General features: G+C 33.7%; 1 protein-coding gene across 1 annotated transcript in view; it reads left to right on the top strand.

Moving 5' to 3' along the window:
- Positions 1-24866, top strand: part of LOC134260245 (hemicentin-1-like) — a gene marked incomplete at its 5' end in the record, with an annotated part of 95849 nt that overhangs the window by 49906 nt on the left and 21077 nt on the right. The window contains 2 exons of the mRNA XM_062742819.1: positions 2983-3252; positions 5772-6041. Of these exons, the coding sequence (XP_062598803.1) occupies positions 2983-3252; positions 5772-6041 (540 nt within the window). The remainder of the gene's footprint in view (positions 1-2982; positions 3253-5771; positions 6042-24866) is intronic.

A 24866-nucleotide genomic window follows, 5' to 3' on the forward strand; every position in this document is an offset into this window, starting at 1 on the left:
TGACCGATGTGGCCCATGGGCCTCTTGTTTATTACCTCATCTTTGAGAGTGTCATGTTATTTAACGTCAGTAACACACTATAACGATGCCAATCTATCTGTCAATTTAAAAATCATTTAAAAAATCAGTTATTTAAAATTATAATAGAATTTTTTGACCCATAATTCTGAATTTTGTCTAGTTTAATTAATTAAGTGACAAATGTTGCTTAAAAAGAGTGAATATGCTTCATTTTACTTTGATGCGCGAAATATTGCGCAATGGAAACTACAGTCAGCCCCCTTAACTAGGGTCTTTCTTATGATCATCAAAAACTTGAATGCCAGTTGTCCAGATTCAAGACAGATTTAGAGCTACAAACCTTTACAGATGTTAATATACTAACATTATGTTTGTTCATAGTAGATAATTTCAAATGAAAGTTACACATGTAATTTTAAATTGTATGATTTGACAGTTACTATTGATTTGCTTAACTTCATTTTGTTATAAATATGATATTTTCTGTATGTAAACAAAAACAAGACATGGGCCTTGTTTACTTGATGAAGAACTTTTAAGTTCTTTATCTTGCTCGTTAATCAACAAATGATGTTCAAAGTTTTGCTAATCAATAGATGATGCCTTAAGTAGGAATTGTAAACATTAAAATTGGGGTTTAAAAAATTAGTTGAAATTGTGTCAAGGTCCCTTTAACCTGAGAGAGGGAGTTTACATATGTTACTCATGTTACTATAATAATGATTTTTTCAGTGACCTGACAGGTGTCGATACCGCCCTTAATGCCAGAAATTGAAAACAACCAATAATTCCAACATTTTGAGCTCACCTGAGCCAAAGGCTCAAGTGAGCTTTTCTGATCACAATTTGTCCGTTGTCTGTCGTCTTTGTCATTGTTGTTGTTGTAAACTTCTCACATTTTTGACTTCTTCTCAAGAACCTTTGGGCCATTTTCAACCAAACTTGCCACACAGCATCCTTGGGTGTAGGGGGATTCAGGTTTGTTCAAATGAAGGGCCACGCCCTCATTCAAGGGGAGATAATTGGGAATTAATGAAAATTTGGTGGTATGTTTTAAAAATCTCCTTCTCAAGAACCACTGTGCTTGGAAAGATGAAACCATGGGGAAACATCCTCAGGTAGTGTAGATTCAAGTTTGTTCAAATCATGACCCTCGGGGGTAGGGCGGGGCCACAATGGCCGACCAAAGTTTTACATAGAAATATATAGGAAAATTCTTTTAAAATCTTCTCAAGAATGACAGAGCCATAATTGATTATATTTATATGGAAGCATCCTCAGGTAGTGTAGATTCCAGTTTGTTCAAATCATGACCTCCGGGGATAGGGCGGGGCCAAAATGGCCAATCAAAGTTTTACTTAGACATATATTTGAAAATTCTTTAAAAATCATCTTATCAAGAATAGCAAGCCAGGATTGGTCATGGTGCTACTTTTGGATTTAAACTATTCAATGATAAACCAATGTTCTACTTTTTCCTAGCCACAGTGCTCAGGTGAGCGATGTGGCCCATGGGCCTCTTGTTTTCTTGCAGATGGTTCAGTTTTTGTAGGGACTGGGTTCCTCAAGTTTTTCCTGTTTTCCTCCAATTTTGTGCTGCTTTTTTTCTTCTCACTCATGTAACTGGACCATTTCTTCACTTCTTCTATTGCCCTACAGTGGTTAATGTTGTTTGCCTTGTTAATTTTCTCACATATTGCCTCCTATGCTCTTTTCTTTGATGAATGATTATAAAGACAGAAAAATTTTGAAAAGAAAAAGGCTGTGTTTCTCCATCTCATCAAGCAGTATTTTGATTTCAATCTGAGAAAAAATTACAGCTCCTCTTTTGATTCATCCTGCAATTTGTTTTCTTGTGAAACCAGAAATTGTCAACAAATAAGGGCTCCACAAATTAAATTGGCATGCTTGAATGATCAAATGGCACATTTTGATTTTAAGTAGAATTACAGTTACAGTACATGTATTTCGTCAAATTTAAATGATTAATAATTTTTGAATATTTTCATTATTATAAAATAATGTTATGCATTATGTAGTAAAAAATGACAACTCTCTGATTCCTGACAAGGTTTTAAAGCTTTGAGTATTTCTATGTCATGATGATCTAAGACATCATAGCTTAGGATAATCATAAGATAGTTTTGAAAAACACCTCAAGATAATCTTACAATGATCCGAAGATTTCCCTATGAAATGTCTTAGGAAATTTCTTATGAACAATCTTAGGAAAGAACTATATACGGTTTATTGCATATATTTGCCCTCACAAAAGTCAAATTTTGAAAACTTCCTGAAATGTGCTGAATTCAATAAATTGTTTGAGGAATATAAATTAACAGAACATATTATAGTTTCAAAGTAGTTTCTTCACAATTTATGTTATTATGACGTCACAAACTAGTCCGACTTTATATCATTTCTTAGAAAGAGGTCAAAATTTTAACAATTTTAGCTTTAAAATTTATAGAGCGCAAGTTTGCTCAGGAACAATATTTACATATTTCATTGATTTTACCATTCTACACATTATATCAAAATATCAAACCTAAACAAACATGCGCTTTGTGACTTTTACTCAAAATATCGACGTAATATATACATTCTTCTGTAAAATTCATAAAAAACTGAAATTTACGTCATGTTTGTGACGTCATTACGTACATATGGCGTCATTACTTATGAAAATATTCAGTGCTTTGAAGTCAGCAAATACTCCCCTGTTTAAGAACTTAATTAAATATATTTCCATCAAAGTTTGATTTAGGGGGCAAATATTGGTTATTACCGAACAAAGTTCTTTTTCTAAACATGCCTTCAGATCTTTATTTCTGATTTTATTTTTTCTTAGTCTACAATGTATCTTTTACAGTGTTTTATTATATTCAAGTAATTGGTTAGAAAATTGGGCACCTTGATTTGATAAGACTTGTAAAAATGTTTCATATCTATTCATTTCAGATCCCCCGATTGTGTCCAGTTTGACAGATAAAGAGATTATAGAAGGAGATGACCTATCTGTCACGTGTTCTGTCACCAATGGAAATCCTTCCAAAACCACTGTCTACTGGACCAAGACAGGTGACTCTGGATTTAGACAGAATGGTGCTGAACTACGGATACAGGGAATACAGAGAGGCAGTGCTGGTACCTACATGTGTATAGCACAAAACAGTTATAGCATTGGAGGCATGGGATCAAGCAGTCAGTCCATGACTGTCAATGTGTTGTGTAAGTGTGCAAAATAAAAGAAATTAACTTGCTGCCTGATATTTAGCTCTTCTGAGCCAAAGGCTCAAAGAGCTAATGCTATGACCATTTGTGCTGTGTGCGGTGTGCATAAACTTTTTAGAATATGGGCCATATAACTAAAGAACACCTTGGCCAATCAGTACCAAATTTGTCACAGGGTATCCTTGGCTCAAGGGCTACCATTTATACTCAAATAAGGGTTGGGACCCTTAAACAAGGGGAGATAATCAGGAAAACAAAACCCAAAATACTGGTTGCTAAAAAATCTTCTTCTCCATAACCAGGCAGATTTTCACCAAACTTACATACAAGGATCAGGATATGTCGAAGATTGAAATTTGCACGGGGAATTACCGTGGGGCAAAGGGCGTGGCCTCAAGGTCACTTCAAAGTTGACCTCAATTTACAATTAATAAAAACGTGTATATTTTGCTTACTATAAGGACTAGGATCATTAAATCTTGTAAGATGATGCATCTTACGACTTTACATCATGTTAACTCAAAAGTAGGTCACGGTGACCTACTTTTTAAATTTTGCAGGGATTTGTTTTCAAATTGATTTGAAGGCATATTTTGGACACTTTAAGGCCTATGATCATCAAACTTTGTCAGTTGATGCATCTTGGGTCCTCGAACAATGTCAACTTAAAATTAGGTCACCGTGACGTACTTTTTGAACTTTATGACTTATCCTTTTAAAAACATTAAATCCCATTATTTCAGACACTGGAAGGTTTAGAATCACCAAATCTTGTACTTTGATGCATTTTGGGACCTTAAAACATATTTATGAAAAAGTAGGTCACTATGAATTTGAATTTTGGCCGACATTTGTTTTCAACGCATATTTTGATTACCTTCAGACCTACGGTCAGTTGATGTATCTTGGGTCTTTGAAAAATGTTCAACCAAAATGTAGACCTACTTTGGACATTTATGGCTATATTTAAGTATGTTAGGTATTTATTGGCTTAGAATCATCAAACTTTGTGAGTGGATGAATATTTGGTTTTCAGAGAGTGACGACCATAAAGTAGGTCATGGTGAACTACTTTTGACATTTTATGGCTTTTTTTAAGTATCTCCGATACTTATTGGCTTAGAATCATCAAACTTTGTGAGTTGATGCATCTTTCGTTTTCGGAGAGTGATGACCAAAAAGTAGGTCATGGTGACTTTTGACATTTTGTGGCTATAATTAAGTATCTCTGGTACTTATTGACCTAAAATCATCAAACTTTGTCAGTTGATGCATCCTGGGTTATTGTAGATAGGTCCGGTGACCTACTTTTGAAATTTTATGGCTATGTTTAAGTATCTCAGGCACGTATTGGCTAAGAATCATCAAACTTTGTCAGTTGAGGCATCATGGGTTTTCAGAGAATGTCGATCAAAAGGTAGGTCATGGTGACCTACTTTTGAATATCTCAGGTACATATTAGCTTAGAATCATCAAACTTTGCCAAGGCACCTTGGGTTTTTGGAGAACGTTGACCAAAAAGTAGGTCACTGTGACCTACTTTTGACATTTTATGGCTATATTTAATTATATCTGGTACTTATTGGCTTGGAATCATCAAACTTTGTCAGTTGAGGCATCTTACAGTTTCATTGAATGTCCACCAAGAAGTAGGTCACGGTGACCTACTTTTGAATATATCAGGTACTTATTGGCTTAGAATCATCAAATTTTTTTCAGTTTAGGCATCTTGGGTCTTTGGATAACGATGACCAAAAGTATGTCACCGTGACCTACTTTTGACATTTGATGGCTATATTTAATCATCTCAGGTACTAATTGGCTTATAAGTGTACCATAAGTCAAAGTAAGTATAAGTAAGAAACAGATTTAGTTATATTACTTATAAGTGAGGATGAGATAATATCAGTGAATATTTCAATTATACCTCACTTATAAGTGAAGATCAGTATGGTATTAGCCAGAATAGGTGTGGACTTTGAGGTAGACATTTTGAAAAAAATATTCAGAGAGAATTTATTTTGGTAACTATGGCAATACCATTTAATGAAGTTTAAAACTGATAAAAAGAATTATGTATCTTAATTAGTGTAATCAACTTATGTGCCAAGTTATATTAAATTCATAACAAAACAAAACCGTAGGAGATATTTTTTCTGATCTTTAATACATGTATATGATGACATAGGTTCCCTGCCATGAAATTTAGGGCCTATGTTTTGTTTTGATTTTTGCTTAATTTGACTTTGGTATGTTCTATGGACTTGATGAATACATTGAGTTTATTCCATGTGTAACCGATCACCAGGAGATGCTAACTCTTCCAAGGCACCTAAATCCATCTCTGGATTGGCCGGAGTCCCCGTCATGTTTTGTTCACAAATTTTATTTGATTTTATGAAACAATAATTTTTCTTCTTTATCTTCTTTTTATTAAAGAAAAAATACAGGACTTGTTTTTTGTCAAGTGATAAATTTTGTTCAAGACCAATAATTAAAAAATCTCTACTTTACAGATCCCCCAACTGTGTCCAGTTTGACAGATAAAGACATTATAGAAGGAGATGACCTATCTGTCACGTGTTCTGTCACCAATGGAAATCCTTCCCAAACCACTATCTACTGGACTAAGACAGGTGACTCTGGATTTAGACAGAATGGTGCTGAACTACGGATACAGAGAATACAGAGAGGCAGTGCCGGTACCTACACCTGTACAGCACAAAACAGTTACAGCATTGGAAGCACGGGATCAAGCAGGCAGTCCATGACTGTCAATGTGCTCTGTAAGTTATTCTTTAGTAGCAATTTCACAAACACATAGTTAAAGAGAAACAGGACCTCAAGCTGAAACAAGAGGCCCAGGGGCCACAGCGCTCACCTGAGCACACCGGCTAGGAAAAAGCACATATCAGATCAGAACTAAAAGTTTACTGAGGTGGGGGGGGGCTTGAATTTTAACCCCCCTGGGGTTCATGATTTGAACAAACTAGAATCTACACTACCTGAGGATGATTCCATATAAATATTCACTAATCATGGCTTTGAATACTTAAAAAGAAGATTTTAAAAGGTTTCTCTATATATCCTTATGTAAAACTTGAGTCAGCCATTTTGGCCCCACCCTCGTCCCGGAGGTCATGATTTGTACAAACTTGAATCTACACTACCTGAGGATAATTTTACATGAATTTCATCTTTCCTGTCTCCATGGTTCTTGAGAAGATTTTTAAAGATTTTCCCTATATATTCCTATGTTAAACTTTGATCGGCCAATTTGGCTGGCCCCACCCTAGCCCTGGGGGTCATGATTTGAACAAATTTGAATCTGCACTACCTGAGGATGATTCCACATGAGTTTCATCTTTCCTGGCCCAGTGGTTCTTGAGAAGAAGATTTATAAAGAGTTTTCCTATATATTCCTATGTTAAACTTGGCTCAGCCAATTTGGCCCCACCCTAGCCCCAGGGGTCATGATTTGAACAAACTTGAATCTACATTATATTAGGATGATTTCACATTAGTTTTTACATGAGTTTCATCTTTCCTGTCTCAATGGTTCTTGAGAAGAAGATTTTTAAAGATTTTTCCTATATATTCCTATGTAAAATTTTGATCGACCATTTTGGCCCCACCCTTGCCCTAGGGGTCATGATTTGAACAAATTTGAATCTACACTACCTGAGGATGATTCCACATTAGTTTCATCTTTCCTGGCACAGTGATTCTTGAGAAGAAGATTTATAAAGAGTTTTCCTATATATTCCTATGTAAAATTTGGGTCGGCCAATTTGGCCCCACCCTAGCCCCAGGGGTCATGATTTGAACAAACTTGAATCTACATTATATTAGGATGATTTCACATTAGTTTTTACATGAGTTTCATCTTTCCTGGCCCAGTGGTTCTTGAGAAGAAAATTTTAAAGATTTTTCCTATATATTCCCATGTAAAATTTGGGTCAGCCATTTTGGCCCAACCCTAGCGCTGGGGATCATGATTTGAACAAACTTGAATCTACACTACCTTAGCATGATTCCACATTAGTTTCATCTTTCCTGGCACAGTGATTCTTGAGAAGAAGATTTTTAAAGAGTTTTCCTATATATTCCTATGTAAAACTTGGGTCGGCCATTTTAGCCCCACCCTAGCCCCAAGGGTCATGATTTGTAAAAATTTGAATCTACACTACCTGAGGATGATTCCACTTGAGTGTCATCTTTCATGGCCCAGTGGTTCTTGAGAAGAAGATTTTTAAAGAGTTATCCTATATATTCCTATGTAAAACTTGGGTCGGCCATTTTGGCCCCACCCTTGCCCCTGGGGTCATGATTTGAACAAACTTGAATCTACACTACCTTTGGATGGTTCCACATTAGTTTCATCTTTCCTGGCCCTGTGGTTCTTGAGAAGAAGATTTTTTAAAATTGCCATTAATTTTTCTCTAATTCATAATTATCTCCCCTTGGAAAAGTGCGTAGCCCTTCATTTGAACAAACTTGAATCCCCTTTACCCAAGGATACTTTGTAGCAAGTTTGGTTGAAATTGGCCCAGTGGTTCTTGAGAAGAAGATGAAAATGTGAAAAGTTTACGACAACGACGACAACAACGACAACAACGACTACAACGATGACAGACAACGGACAAATTTTGATCAGAAAAGCTCACTTGAGCCTTCGGCTCAGGTGAGCTAAAAATTAAACATTTTTACATCCGATTGAAGAGGGGACCTATTATAACACTGAAACTGTCAGTGTGCTCTATAAGTTATCCTGAGTACATGCATTTAAGAAATGAATTGTGTTCTATCTTCCTAAGATTGTTTCAGTAATCGGATATATATATTTCATTGTCAATCAATAATTGACAGGAAGGGAAAAAAAGGAAAAAGAAATGCCACTCCAAAGCGGTTGAATCAAGTCCAAAATTACTCCTTTACTTAACAATCAGAGTCACTCACATTTTTGTCCGTTGTTCGTCGTACGTCATTCGTGGATAATTGTCGTCAGTTGGTCATATAGTTTTGAACAATTTCAGTTTCATCCCTGGAACCGCTGAGCCAAATTCAACCAATTTCATGAATTTTGGCAATAACATCTATGGGTGAAGGGGAACAAAAATTGTGAAATCCATAGATTTAAAATTATGATGAGGAAGAGAGCCTCTTCCAAAATTGTGTATTTATTGTAGAGCTGAAATGAATGTTTGAACTTTCGTGAATGAATAGTTTTTCACAAATCTTCCAATGGAAAATTTGCATTCGAATATTCGGTCACATGTTTAATACCCGTATTTCATGCAATAAATTGTGTAGACCTATCCACTAAGTTTTTGATCACGGTGGAAAAAGAAGCAAACGAAAGTGAATATATGTATAAGGCAGGTTGTATACTTTGTCCACATGGTACTACTGGCCTGATAAAGACACGATGTCAGATTTATTTAATTATCTTCAAGCCAAACATTCATCAACCTCATGTGTCTCCAATTTAATTTAGATTTATGACACTGACCGCCATGATTATTAAATAAAAGATTTAATATATTGTGTGTAGAAAAATACAGCCACGTAGCATCATTTTTATGCGCGCGGATCGATAGATCTGAGGCGTATATTGTTTTTGTCCTGTCTGTTTGTCTGTTTATCTGTTTGTCTGTTTATCTGTTTGTCTGTCTGTCTGTTGTCAACTTTAACCTTCGCCATAATTTTTTAACCATGAACGATAGAGACTTCATATTTGGTTTGTATACTCCACTAATGAAATTCTATCAAATGACATCAAGGTCAATGACCTTGTGACCTTGACTGTGACCTACTGTAAACCAACTTTTATTCGCGTGCGAGAAATTTTCGCGAAATTCGCGAGAGCCTCGTAATCGCGAATATTTCTCGCCGCGAATGGGACCTTACTGTCTCTTTTTCTATTAAAAACATTTCAAAAAAGGCTTGGTCACGAAAATTAATCGTCGCAAACTACTTTACTCCCGGTAAATCGCGAAATAAAGTCGTCGTGAATAAAAGTTGGTTTACAGTATATGCTAAAAATAGCTTTTTCGAACTTTCGCCATGAATTTTGAACCATGAAGAGTAAAGACTTTATATTTGATATGTATACTCAATTAATGAAGCTCTTTCAAATGACATCAAGGCGTATGACCTTGTGACCTTGACTGTGACCTATATGCTAAAAGTAGTTTTTTAGAACTGTTACCATAACTTTTGAACCATGAGAGATAGAGATTTCATTGTTGGTATGCTTCCTTCACTAATTAAAATCTTTTTAATGACACCAAGGTCAATGACCTTGTGACCTTGACTGTGACTTATCTGCTAAAAATATTTTATTTGACTTTGTTGCTGCGGGGCGCATAGTGTTTCACAAACACATCTTGTTGAAAGTGGGGAGGGGGGCCAGTCACATCTTCCCAGGTCAAGAGTTTCTGATCCACTCCGCTCCACATAAACCCTTGACTGAATAGGCTACGTTTGATGGGGTTAGAAATGTGTTCTCTGATTGGCCTCATGCAAGTCTGCATGAACCAATCAAAATCGTTGTTTTATTTAAACTTAAACTAAATTGTAAACAGAAAAAAATACGCCAGTTTTAGTCCCAAGGATAACGATAAAGATAAAGATATCTTTAAATAGCCCAGTTAAAGGTTTGTCTCAGCTTTTTTAGTTGAATTACAGTTAATTCTCGATAAACCGCCACCTTTTGTAATTTAGAAATCATGGTGGTATAACGAATCGGTGATGAAATGAATTTCCCATCTTTAAGGGAACAAGAAGTAGAGTTACCGTTCTTAGAAATGCAATTTAGCGTTTCTATTCTTATTATTACATGTACATGTATATAAAAACATATTTCTAAATTTGAAAATACTTCAAGTAATTTTTTATGTACAATTTCGCTAAAACAAAATGTGCAGTTCTGAAATAAAGACAAGTTCATGTGGATGCATGATATTAAAAAAAAAAATGCTGAGTCGATCGTCGTGATATCTTGCCGATAGTACGTAAAATGAATTCTTGAATAAATTAATTGTTATGGCATCATCGTTAATGAAAAGTTGACATTTATACAGTATAATTTTTTTAAAGCAAACTCTGCAAAGTTTAAAGCAGAGATTATCAAGATAATATCGTTATCGGCGTAATTTAACAATGACCGCTTTCGTGGCAAAGCCATGACTAAATAATTTTTATTAAACAGAAAACAAAATTATAATAACACTTCTCTTAAAATTATTGTTTATTTAATTCTTATTTAATTATTTAATTGCATGTACCTCGTTTGGCTTTGAATGCTTTACAACAGGGATAGTGTCAACCAATTAGCCGTGCTTCACTGACCACATGCACCTGTGGCAGTATAAAGAGATAATTGACACTTAAAAATGGACGTTTGTTTTAAAAACAGGGTGGCGGATGGCGGTATGGGAATTTGGCGTTATAAAGAGAATTTTATATAGCAGGAAAAACGTTCTTGGGAAATCATGGCGGTATTGCGAAAATGGCGATGAATCAAATGGCAATAATTCGAGAATTGACTGTATAATGAATTTATTACCAACTTCAAATATTATCTCGAATTCTCTGTTGAATTTGTTTACTCTGATTGGCTAACAGCAAAGGTCAGTAGAGTTCAAAATGTATAATCTCACTAGATGGCATGAAGGTAAACCCCGTCAAACTTAGTCAATTCGGTCAAGGGTTTATGTGGAGCGGAGCGGATCAGAAACTCTTGACTTGGGAAGATGGGCCAGCCTGTGAAAAAATTTTTTTTTACTTACCTGAAAAAGTTGACAAGCAAAAAAAAAAAGAGAGTTGCCTAAAGTAGAAAATCCTATCTCGTGGTGGTGGTGGTGGTGGTGATGGGCACTTTTTTCAATGCCAATTTTTTTCCACTACCAATTTTTCAAAAATACGTTTCTTTACATCACTGAAAGTTGGGGGGGGGGGGGGGGGGTGCAACCAACCTTTCAATGAACATTTCCTATAGTATATGGATTGTTGGGAAACAAATTGGGGGGCCAGGCCCTCCCTGTTGCTACATGCCTGAAATATCATGGATCAACAAAGATAATCGATTGTTCAGATTTATAATTTCAGAAATCATATTCAAAAAATATACATATTATATTACACCTTTTTGAGAATGTAATATTTTAAATTTAAATATTAGGTTCAAAAATTTATAGGACGTTTCGGGAAAGGGCCGTTTTTTGTTTTAACGACGACGGACCTAATTCATTTCTACAATAGAAATTTTACTCAAATTTTAATATGAGGTAAAGTGACTCTTTGTGAGTTAAAACCGATGCAAAAAAGGTATGGTCATCGGTATAAATTTTTCATAGGGAGCTTTTCAAAATTAGGTAATGAAAATCGATAATTACTATAGGAAGTAATGGAAAATTGCGAGTTTATGGTATAAAAGTGATAATTAAAAAAATTCTGCAATAGAATTTTTATTCATATTAAAAGATAATGTAAACAAGATAATTTGCCACCAAAATATGCCAAAAAATTAATAGGTCATCGGCCTCAATTTTTTAGGGGGGCATATCAAAGTCCGGTGACAGGCATATTTTGGGGGAAAATTTCTTTGAAAATACATTGGCCAAATATATTCTTTTGTTTTATTTTCTTATTCTTCAATTTAATTTTACAAAAATTAAAAATAATAATTTAAAGTTGTTTAAAACTCTAGGGATGGTGTTAAAGTATGATTTATGTGAAATATATGCGTATAATACTTATAATAGGGATTGTCTCAAAGTATGATTTATGTGACCCGCGCCCTTAAAATTGTGTAACAAATCAATTTCATTCTGCAAACCTGATTATTTCATAAGGTAAAGGTTTTCTGAGCATAATTAACTCAGAAACATGTACATGATAAAGTGTATGTCAATTAAGAAATATGCATACTATTAGATAATACAGGTTAAAATTTAGGGACCGTTTCAAAATAGGTGTTTTTAATTTATGTCTTTTCAGATATTTTACTCTGTCTTTACCATGTACATGATGTATAAGGCGTAACGAAAAAATATGTTTGTTTACGGTTACCCGACCGACTCTAATTTTAATCGCTGACCCAAACTTTTTTTTTTGTCGTAAAAATCCGGAAGTTACTGGCCAGTCAGTTTAACTTTTACATTCATCTTTGAAATCAAAATTGAAAGTACAGAAACACAACCAGTGAGTTCAATTTCTACATCAACAAGTAGAGCTTTTCAAAAAAGCTTACCGTCTTTAGCAACAATTTTAAACAGTAAACAGATCTATACTTAACAGGCCGTATAATTATTTTGAATTTTTGATTTTGTATTTCTAAATTAGCTTTTTACAGGCATTAGCCCTACCATGGTTGTCGCTCGGTCATCTCCATAAACTTTGACTGGCCGAGAGCTTTCGGCAAACCTCGGCTGATTCCCATTCACTCTTCAAACAAGAAAGGGGAAAAGAATAATAACAAATTGTAAAGCCTGCAAGCAAAAACTATCAAATTTTTTTTATAATGAGATTAAAGAGACTTTTTTTATTTATTGCTATGTTATTAAGATATAATTACTGCTGATTTTGTTGTTCGTTTTGTCATTTTTTTAAGATTGGAAATCTTGCAAAGTTGTTAAGTCGTACGAAAAACAGATCATCAGAAAGTTATCTCCCTTGCCTTGAACAGCATTTCAACCAATGAAATAATTGAAAATTTTCTCATCATGCAATTTCTACCAATCACAAAAGAGAGGAAGTGCATAGTCCGAAGACTTTGTTACCAAGGAAGACAGTAACAAGTTCGTTTAATTTGCTTACCATTGCATGACAGTTGCAGGGATGTACAAATAGCATCGCCTGACGCCTGGTGCTACTGTTTATTGGGATAGTCAAAATTAAAAATACATGAGAAACACAAACGGTATTTCACTCACTGTTTTGCTATTTAATTTCCAATTAATGAAAATTTTCCAGGCAGCATGCTCCTACTGATCTTAAATCACTATAATCTTATCCATTTTGCAGTACTACTTGACTTATTTACTTCAAAAAACGATCGATTTTTTCTTAATCCGAATTTCCTCCATTCCTGTTAATGGTAAACTCATGCATATATCTCTTTCAATTATTTACGATCCCCCATTCAACTGATAGCTAAGTGTTATGTGTTTAAACTTAAATATATATCAATTGTATTTAATGGTTTGAAAATAAAATAAAATGACTTTTGCTTCATTTTAGATAAGCTAGACTAGTGCATTTAATATATTCAGAAAAGAAAAGATAATTTCGTAAAATTTTTAGACTTCAACTTTAAAAGGAATGGCTTAGGACCCCGACTTTCTCAACAATTAACTTTTTACAATATTAGTTTTTACAATTTTTTGCCCCTATATGTGGACTAGTCACTTTTAACTTTGGGCTAGTAACTTTATTGCTGTTACAAGCCTGTGGGCTAGTACTTGGTTTTTTTTTTAATTGCACATTCCTGAGTTGTAAGGCAGTTGTCAAGAAAAATTATATTGTCCACCACCCATATTACAAGCCCAAACAAAAGTAAGGCACTGTACAATGGCAAAACTGTTTTGTAATTCAACCAATTCATGTGAATTTGTGTATAAAAAAATTCAGTAAAATAAAAAAATAATCCTACCTACCAACCCTATTTTATTTCAGCATGTAACAGTAAACAAAGGTATTTTTTTGTTTGGCCTAATGGACTCTTTTTAGAAAGCCAGGGTTCTGTTTTTTTGGACAAGGAGTTGTAAATTGAAATGTGGCAAAATTTGGCATATCGTTTTTATGTACTCTAAGAACTTAAGTTAATTCTACTAAATATGCTTTTAGTCAACTTTTGAAAAAAACACGGGATAGTAAAACACGCATATGACGAATTGACACTTCGAGCAAATTGTTTTTTATTCCCTGTGTCTTAATTCAATATTTTAAAGTTTACTAAACTAAAGAGGTAAAGCCACGAACTATCATATTTGGCCCTGTGTTTTTCACAAAAATCGAGTTTCTATTCATGGCCGGTATTATACGTTAATTATAAGAGGACAACATACTTCTTTTCCTTACGTAACTCATTTTATTAAATAATGCGCTGTTAGGCACGTGCGGTGGTTTGAACATGCGACGGTTTCATAAAAACGTTCAAAAATGCCGATTTTTCGACAGATTTTCCCAAAATTAAGTGTGGCCACAGTCAAGAACAACTTTCATACTTACCATATGTATAAATATTGCTGATACGAATCTACACGCTTAATATAATCGTTGTTCATACGTGTGGCCAATATGAAATATGCCTTTACATTTAAATTTTGATGTCGCAAAGATTCACCAGTTTTGTTAAACATTCGGTAATATTTGGTTTATATAAAAACAGTTGTACAAAAATTACACATAATATATTAAAAAAAATAGTCAGTTGTTCGTTTGAAACGAAATTTGTGGAGAGGCATGATCTTCGATTTATATTATCTGAATTCAAAACTCAAAAAACATATCAGTTAAATTTTTCTTCGACAGTCTTTGAACATGACGTTAAAAGTAATACATATACGTCAATTGTGACGTCATAAAGACTGTAATTATTTTAGTTGCCAATTGATTTTTTTTCAAGATGAATCACTTAAACTTTACTCAATATCATTAAATTACATGCATTTACAGAGCTCTATTTCTATTATCTCCAATTTCACCCCCTTTCAATCGCCTGTTTTCGTTTTAAATCTGTGCACTATTTTCGTTTTAATTAACAAATTGAAAGAATGGCCCCCCCTTTTTTTCTGGATCCACATCACTGTGAAAACATGGAATATCATAATCACGTCTGCCCTTCGTACTACAAGCAAAATAATATTGTGCTAGCTTGCTGCTAAAATATTAATAAAAAAAGAAATAATGTACGAAATTGAAGGATTTAGATATTAATTGTTTGCAATTCCACGAAAAAAAATGAGTATAAGTCAATTTCAAGTTCTTTATAATATTACGAGAGGTAGATTCAGCACTATTACATATTATAGCCGCAATTTACATTACGTTTATCAGCCATCGATCTATTTTGCTTTTAAACAAAATCTTCCGAGTTAATTTTATGCAGGTGTAGAAAAGTAAATTTTAAATTTACTGCTTCAAAAGCAAAAATCCTACTTATAATGCTGTGCGTAGCGTCGCACTGAGGACATCGATGTCAATCGGCAATCCTCGGCTGACTCCGCTACGCTCCGTGTGCGAGGTACGAGTCATCCGAGGAAATCCGAGTGCATCGATGTATCTACATATGTATAATGGTATTGATATTTTCATAAATATATATTTCAAACAATTGTAATTCCATTTCGTACAAATATAAAATACAGAAATATGTCAGTGTATTGGGTGTCTTAGAATTCATTATTTATAAATATTTTCGCAACGCCCCCAACGCAATGTGCTTTTAATATTTACCCGTAGGATTTCCAAATATTTCAAAAGTAATATATGTGAGGTAGATGCAAGGGCAAATCTAGAGAAATTATACCTACATACACAATCGACAAAAAATCAATTTTAACAAGTGAAAAACTGACGAAGTGAAATAAATCTATTCGATAGTGTTTTTTTTGAAGGAGAGGAGCGTTTTCATTCATAAATACAAACATAAATCAACAGGGTGGGGTAATTTATTTTTCTTTATTCTATAATTGTAAAAGTATCCCTGGCTGATCAGCAACATTGATTTTGTAATTGTTGCATGGTCGATAGCTAATTCCATATCACAACAGCGAGGGTGATCTTTAATCTTCTCTATTGTTAAAAAATATAATATAGATCTTTAACTGCATAACATATAACTGGCCTTGATTTACACTTGAACTGACTTACATATTCCAGTTTCCGATCAAAAGGAGTATCAAATATTATATAAAATGACAGCAGTTATTTAATACATGGGGTGTCCAAGAATGTCAGAAATATCTCGTGCATGTTATTTCGTTGCCTTCATAGATCATAATTTTAAAATATGCTAGCTTGGTAGTAAGGATGTGTTATTTTCAATTTTTTCTCTCTATCCCCAAGATGATAACGATTTGATAGGAATTCGTTGAATTGGTAAATTATAAACGTTACCTCCTTTGTCTGTATACCTGGTATTCATCCATGCGCGGATCTAAATGAAGAGACTGGAATTTGCGGAGTTTTAAATACCTACATGTATACTAAACTAAGTAAAAGTGACCTTGGATCCCTCCTAGATGACACTAAAACCCTGGAATCTGTGTTGAGTTTGTATAAAAAGCCATGGTTTTATTTGTATGGGAAACACAATCATCGTCGCAAACCACGACCAAAATGCCCATACTCTCCCATTCTGGAGGAAAGAACTGTATGCGGACTCCAGCCCGTGTCTTGAGACGAAGAGGGAAACAATCCGAAACATGGGAAAAGAGTTTATGTGGGTTTATTTTGTTTATTTGGGGGTTTGTTGTTGATTTAATTTGTTTGTTTGCTTTTTAGCTCACCTGATCCGAAGGCTCAAGTGAGCTTTTCTGATCACATTTTGTCCGGCGTCTGTCTGTCCGTCTGTCTGTCCGTAAACTTTTCACATTTTACTTCTTCTCAAGAACCGCTCAAATGAATTTCCAGTATGCATAGCAATGTACACTACCCTAGAGCTTCTACCGAAGGGATAACACTTGATGATAAAAGTGTGAAGGTACGTCGGCAAAATTATATCCTTCCATATGTACAACAAGTCCGAGGGATAATTTTAAACAAAATGTCCATACAATTACGCATGATAGGCAACAAATACATCTATATACACATGGAAATATTAATTACGAACGGCCCTTGTGTTTTGAATGATCACACAAGTAGCTACGGCTATTAAAACAGCCTAGTGTTGCCTATACTGTAACCCCCCCCCCCCCCCCCAAAAATGAACACTTAACAAAGTCTAACTTATCACAGAGTAAAATTTCATTTATTTTGGGGACAGGGCATATTTTGACACTTCGTGGCTGTAGCTCTTTGTCTGTCCCAATTATTCGTTATAATCGTGTTTTAAATTACTGTATATGATTAAATACGGATGCCTTCATCATGAACATAAATGAAATAATACAGAAAAGCAAGAAGCCCATGTGCCACTTCACTCACCCAAGCACATTAGCTAGGGAAAAACATTAGCTAGGGAAAAAAGGCAAAAATCACTTCAGTATTAAAAAGTTTACATTTGGCGGTAATATACATATGTACATGTACATACATCGATGTCCTCAGTGCGAAGCTACGCACAGCATCATTAACATAGGGGCTTGTCTTCCGGATCATTAAATGTAAAATAAATTTTTAAAAAATTTGAATCTTTTTAAAGCTATAGAGTTTATGTATATGTGTGTGGTACGTCTTTTTTAAACGTGGTTTTTCTTGGCTGAAAGTGTCAGGATCTTTATTTTAACCCTTTTTATGTGTATTTAAAGAAGATTCAATTTTTGAAAAAATTATTTTACATTTAATAATCCGGAAGACAAGCCCCTATGATCATTAATAGGATTTTTGCTTTTGAAGCAGTATGAAAATTTACTTTTCTACACCTGCATAAAATTATTTCAGAAGATTTTGTTTAAAAGTAAAATAGATCGATGGCTGATATACGTATGTAAATTGCGGCTATAATATGTAACACCTCTCGTAATATTATAAGGAACTTGAAATTGAAATATACTCATCCAAGTTCAAGATTTTGTTTCGTGGTATTGCAGACAATTAATGTTTAAATCCTTCAATTTCGTACATTATTTTTTTTATTAATATTTTAGCAGCAAACTCACACAATATTATTTTGCTTGTATAACGAAGGGCAGACGTGATTATGATATTCCATGTTTTCACAGTGATATGGATCCAGAAAAAGGGGGGAAGGTCCATTTTTTTAATTTGTTAATTACAACGAAGATAGTGTACAGCTTTAAAACGAAAACAGGCGATTGAAAGGGGGTGGAATTGGAGATAATAGAAATAGACCTCTGTTAATACATGTAATTTAATGATATCGAGTAAAGTTTAAGTGATTCATCTTGAAAAAAATCAATTACCATCTAAAATAATTACAGTCTTTATGACGTCACAATTGACGTATTTGTATTACTTTTAACGTCATGTTCAAAGACTGACGAAGAGAAATGTAACTTATATGTTTTTTGAGTTTTGAATTCAGATAATATAAATCGAAGATCATGCCTCTCCACAAATTTGGTTTCAAACGAACTACTGATTATTTTTTTTAATATATTGTGTGTAATTTTTATACAACTATTGTTATATAAACCAAATATTACCGAATGTTTAACAAAACTGGTGAATCTTTGCGACATCAAAATTTATATGTAAAGGCATATTTCATATTGGCCACATGTTTTGAATGATCACACAAGTAGCTACGGCTATTAAAACAGCCTAGTGTTGCCTATACTGTAACCCCCCCCCCCCAAAAATGAACACTTAATATTCACTTTTTCGTGACTTTACGGATTAATCAATACTGTGGATACAGCTAATATTTACACCGTGATTAATTTTCCCCTATTTTCTCTTAATGTATCATTTTAAAAGTTGTTTTTGATTTAACAGGACAATATAACAGTATTTGACACTTTCTTAATCAAAGCAAATAACGTTAACGTCATGCCGTTACAATATACATGTGTATATATAACGTCAAAAGTCATGACGTTATACATGTAGATTTTACTTGAAACAATACCATTTTCAAACGACTATAAAAAGAATACTGGAAAAGATATCACTAAAAAATAAACTGTGTTATAACCCACAAAGTCTAACTTATCACAGAGTAAAATTTCATTTATTTTGGGGACAGGGCATATTTTGACACTTCGTGGCTGTAGCTCTTTGTCCGTCCCAATTATTCGTTATAAGCGTGTTTAAAATTACTGTATATGATTGAATACAGTCATGCCTTCATCATGAACATAGATGAAATAATGCAGAAAAGCAAGAAGCCCATTTGCCACTTCACTCACCCAAGCACATTAGCTAGGGAAAAAAAGGCAAAAATCACTTCAGTATTAAAAAGTTTACATTTGGGGGTTGTTGGATTTTAAACTACTTGATATCTATAACAAATGGCTTTTCTGTTTTGAACAGATGATTTTTTTCTCTCTTATATTTATTAGCTCTTCTGAGCCAAAGGCTCAAAGAGCTAATGCTATGGCCATTTGTGCGGTGTGCGTCGTGCGGTGTGCGGTAACTTTTTAGAATATTGGCCAAAACTCAAGAACCCCTTGGCCAATTATTGTCAAATTTGTCACAGGGTATCCTTGGCCCAAGGGCTACCATTTATACTAAAACTAGGGATGAGACCCTAAAACAAGGGGAGATAATCACAAAAATAAAACCAAATGTACTGGTTGCTAAAAAATCTTCTTCTCCAGAACCACCAGGCAGATTTTCACCAAACTTACATACAAGGGTTGGGATATGTTGGAGATCAAAAATTGTTCAAGGCATGACCCTGGGGCAAAGGGCATGGTCTCAAGGTCACTTCAAAGTTGACCAAAATTTACACTTATTAAAAACGTTGATATTTTGCTTACTATAAAGACTAGGATCATCAAATCTTGTAAGTTGATGCATCTTAGGACTTCACAGCATGTTAAATCAAAATAGGTCATGGTGACCTACTTTTTAAATTTTACGGGCACCTTTTTATGCCCCCCTTCGAAGAAGGGAGGGCATATTGCTTTGCTGCTGTCTGTCGGTCCGTCGGTCTGTAGGTCCACTTAGTTTCCGTTCATTTTCTTCGCAACCGTTACACATACTGAAATGAAATTTGGTATACAGATATATCACATGAATATCTAGGTTCAGTTATGTTTCAGGTATGATCGCGCCATTTTTGACAGAGTTATGCCTCTTGGACTTAGAAAAATTCCAATTATTTGCAGTTTGTGTTCATTTTCTTCACAACTGTTGCACATACTGAGATGAAATTTAGTATACAGATATAATGGGTCATTTTCAAAAAAAGTCCATTTTTTGAATGACATATTTTTGAAAAATGAAAGTGGTTTTACTATGATTTTTTCAACTTTATTTGAATGATATAGTAATAAACTCCTAAAATCCACTGCATTGCATAAAAGAAAATATTTCTTTTAAAAAATATTGACATTTTATCTTAGTCATTTAAATTTTAATGTCCTTCCTGTTACTTTCATAAAAAGAGCTGTAAAACTCTATTTCAAAATTTTTATCAAATAATCTTTTGCATATCGTCAAAAAATGAAAAAAAATATCATTGAATGCCAAGATGTTTGACATTCATCTAATATATGAGCGTTTAAAAGCATGTCAAACTACCATATACCAAACAGAAGCAAAATCTATGGGTTTTTCTTCATGAAAAGCCTTATTGCTGAATATTTATATGCTATAGTTGAAAAAAACATTCTTGTACATTATTTTTGTGATTAGAATAAACAGTTACAGAAAGTTATTTAAACAGGTGCTCTGCCAAAGCAATTTAAACTAGGAAAATATACTGGTAACAGTTAGGACTCGGATAACAGGAAGGACGAAACAGTAACAGGATGGACAAAACAGTTTAACAGGATGGACAATGGAATCTACATTTTAAAGAAAAATTGACTTTTTTTTAACCTTATTGGTTAGGAAAAGAGAAATAAATGTAGAATAAAAACATGATTTTGTCAAATCTGTCAAATTCGAAACAATAAAAGACATTTATGTCCATCCTGTTACGAAATTTAATTGTAAAGTGCTATTAAAATATTTATCACTTCAATTTTTGTTTATTAAAGGTACTCTATGCTGTTGCAAAACTAAGAATTTTTTCATAATTTTAAGAACAACAAATGATAAAACTTAAATCGGTATATAAATACCAGGATAATTTGTCCCTGCTGTTACAATTTCTGTCCATTCTGTTACAAGAGTGCATGTTTAAGTAGTGATGGCACTATTTGAAGCACTAACATATTTCAATATGATTTACGAAGTTTTTTAACATGTGCTATTAAACTTATATTACTTATAAAAATAAAAGTAATTGTTTTTATTGTTAAATCTCAAGATATGAAGTCCAGTTTTCCTTACTGTTACCATATTAATGGTAACAGGAATGACAGTAACAGGATGGACGTTTCTCATATAAATCACATATTAGTTAGTATAACGTACTCTTTTTGCATCATCGAGACATTGAAACAATTTCTTTGTGTCTTAGTTAATCTAATTGTTTTAGCAGAATAAACAATTCAAAGAGTACTTGCATATTAAGAAGGTAACAGATAGGACATATTTTCATTATACTCTACCAATAAGACAAACGTATCAACCTTTAAACCCTTTCTTTACTCACTTTCAAATCATGGCGCTCATAAACTTGAGACAACAGAAAATGATGATATATTGTGGATCATGAAAACAGTTGGTAAGAAAGTGAGATAACTTTTATTTTAACATTTTCTTTTTGGTAACAGGAATGACATAAACTGGAGGGACACGTCACTTCCTGAACGTTAAATGCACAATACTAGTATTTAGTGGGCGGCATAAGTAAAACAATCATATTAAATTAATCTGTAAATAAATTCAATTAATATGAGGTGCAAAATTTGTACATATCTTCACATGGTAATATTTTCCCTATCATTTAAATAAGCATGTTATAAAATTTTTGTTAATGTGACATGGTTTTACTGTTAAATTTTACTCGGAATGCATAGAATATTTTTTATAAAACACCTGTGAGATGATCAAAAAATAACTTATAAGCTGTATGACCATGTATATTAACCAACGGGAAAAAACTTTTACTCTAAAAAATGTTTTTCCTATTTTTCTGATCAAAAGACAAAAAAGTGGACTTTTTTTGAAAATGACCCATTTATATTTCACATGAATGTCTAGGACAATTTCTGGTTTGGGTACGATCGCGCCATTTTTGACAGAGTTATACCCCTTGGACTTCGAAAAATTCCAATTATTTGCAGTTTCCGTTCATTTTCTTTGCAACCGTTGCACATACTGAGATAAAATTTAGTATACAGATTTATCAGATGAATATCTAGGTCAAGTTCTGGTTTGGGTACAACCGCACTATTTTTCACAGAGTTATGCCCCTTGGACTTCGAAAAATTCCAATTATTTGCAGTTTCCGTTCATTTTCTTTGCAACCGTTGCACATACTGAATATAGGGAAAAGAGTACCAATTATTTTCCCATAGAACTCTATACAAAACTTTTGTCCTCTCACTACTATACTAATTTAATTTCAGACAATTCCTTGGTATCATTTGAAACTTTAATCCAAGTGCTTATAAAAAATCCAGAAAAAAATATAGGGTCCCATGGCGTTTATAGGTCAAAATTGCAGTTCTTTAAAACTAAAGGTATCGATCGGCAGTAAATAGCACTCTGCAAAAAAAAATCAACCCCCGCTCCTAATCTCCCCTGGTATTTCTATATTCTCTGTAATATTCCTACATTCCATCATTTATTTCAAACATTAATATTTTTACTTTAAAATGAAAAACATTACATACCTCATTTCAGCCAATCAGGTAATGCCGACCTATTCAGTACGTGACCCTACATTTACCACAAAGAAATCCATGTGCTCATCCGGAGATTTGGTACTCTCATTCCTGAAATGAAATTTTGTATACAAATATATCACATTAATATCTAGGTCAAGTTCTGTTTTAGGTATGATTGCACCATTTTTGAGTTATGCCCCTTGGACTTGGAAAAATTCCAATTATTTGCAGTTTCCGTTCATTTTCTTCACAACCGTTGCACATGCTGAGATGAAATTTAGTATACAGATTTATCAGATGAATATCTAGGTCAAGTTCTGTTTTGGGTACAATCGTGCCATTTTTGACAGAGTTTTGCCCCTTGGACTTGGAAAAATTCCAATTTGGGGGGAGGGGGGCATAAGTGTTTTACAAACATCTCTTGTTTCAAATTGAATTGAAGGCATATTTTGGACACTTTAAGGCCTATGATCATCAAACTTTGTCACTTGATGCATTTTGGGTCATCAAACAACGTCAACTTAAAAGTAGGTCACCGTGACTAATATTTTTAATAACAATTAATCCCATTATTTCAGACACTGAGAGGTTTAGAATCATCAAATCTTGTGAGTTGATGCATCTTGGGACCTTTAAACATACATATGAAAAAGTAGGTCACTGTGACCTACTTTTTAAATTTTGCCGGCATTTGTTTTCAAATTGAATTAAAGGCATATTTTGAACACTTTAAGGCATATGATCATCAAATTTTGTCAGTTGATGCATCTTGGGTCCTTAAACAACATCAACTTAAAAGTAGGTCACCATGACCTACTTTTTGAACTTTAGGACTAATCCTTTTAAAACATTAAATCTTATTATTTCAGACACTGAGAGGGTCAGAATCATGAAATCTTGTAAGTTGATGCATCTTGGGACCTTAAAACATATTTACGAAAATGTAGGTCATTGTGACCTACTTTTAGAATTTTGCAAGCATTTGTTTTCAAATTGTTTAAAAGGCATATTTTGATTACCTTCAGACCTAAGATCATCAAACTTAGTCAGTAGATGTATCTTGGTACTTCAAAAAACGTCAATCAAAATGAAGGTCAGGATGACCTACTTTTGACATTTTATGGCTAAATTTAAGTATCTTAGGTATTAATTGGCTTAGAATCATCAAACTTTGTCAGTTGATGTATCTTGGGTTTTCAGAGAGTGACGACGCAAAAGTAGGTCACAGTGACCTACTTTTGACATTTTATGGCTATATTTAAGTATCTCCAGTACTTATTGGCTTAGAATCATCAAACTTTGTCAGTTTATGCATCGTGGCTTTTCAGAGAATGACATCCAAAAAGTAGCTCACGGTGACCTACTTTTGACATTTGATGGCTTTATTTAAGTATCTCTGGTATTTATAGGTTTAGAATAATCAAATTTTGTTAGTTGATGCATCTCGGGTTTTCAGACAATGTCGACCAAAAAGTAGGTCACGGTGACCTACTTTTGAATATCTCAGGTACTTATTGGTTTAGAATCATCAAACTTTGTCAGTTGATGTATCTTGGGTTTTCAAAAATTGTCTGCTAAAAATTAGGTCACAGTGACCTACTTTTCACATTTTATGGCTTTATTTAAGTATCTCAAGTACTTATTGACTTAGAATCATCAAACTTGGTCATTTGATACATTGGGTTTTCGGAGAATGTAGACAAAAAAGTAGGTCACAGTGACCTACTTTTAAATATATCAAAATACTTATTCACTAAGAATCTTCAATCTTTGTCTATTAATGCATCTCGAGTCCTCAGAAAACTTCAAACTTAAAGAAAGTCACTGTGACCTACTTATGTTTTTTTGTAAAGACCTAATTTTTTCATCAAACTTTGTCAGTGGATGCAAGTTGGGTCTTACGATAATAAGTGTTAGAGGCTTTAAATAGAAATGATAGATTGTACAATTTATCAGAAGAGCGATTCAAGGTCCTTGGGCCTCTTGTTACTTTAGAATATGTCATTGAAAGGCTTATCTAGTAATATA

This window comes from Saccostrea cucullata, unplaced genomic scaffold (genome assembly GCF_032062105.1).
Source record: "Saccostrea cucullata isolate Sc308-1 unplaced genomic scaffold, CSIRO_AGI_Scuc_v1 ctg1545, whole genome shotgun sequence".
Taxonomy (NCBI): domain Eukaryota; kingdom Metazoa; phylum Mollusca; class Bivalvia; order Ostreida; family Ostreidae; genus Saccostrea; species Saccostrea cuccullata.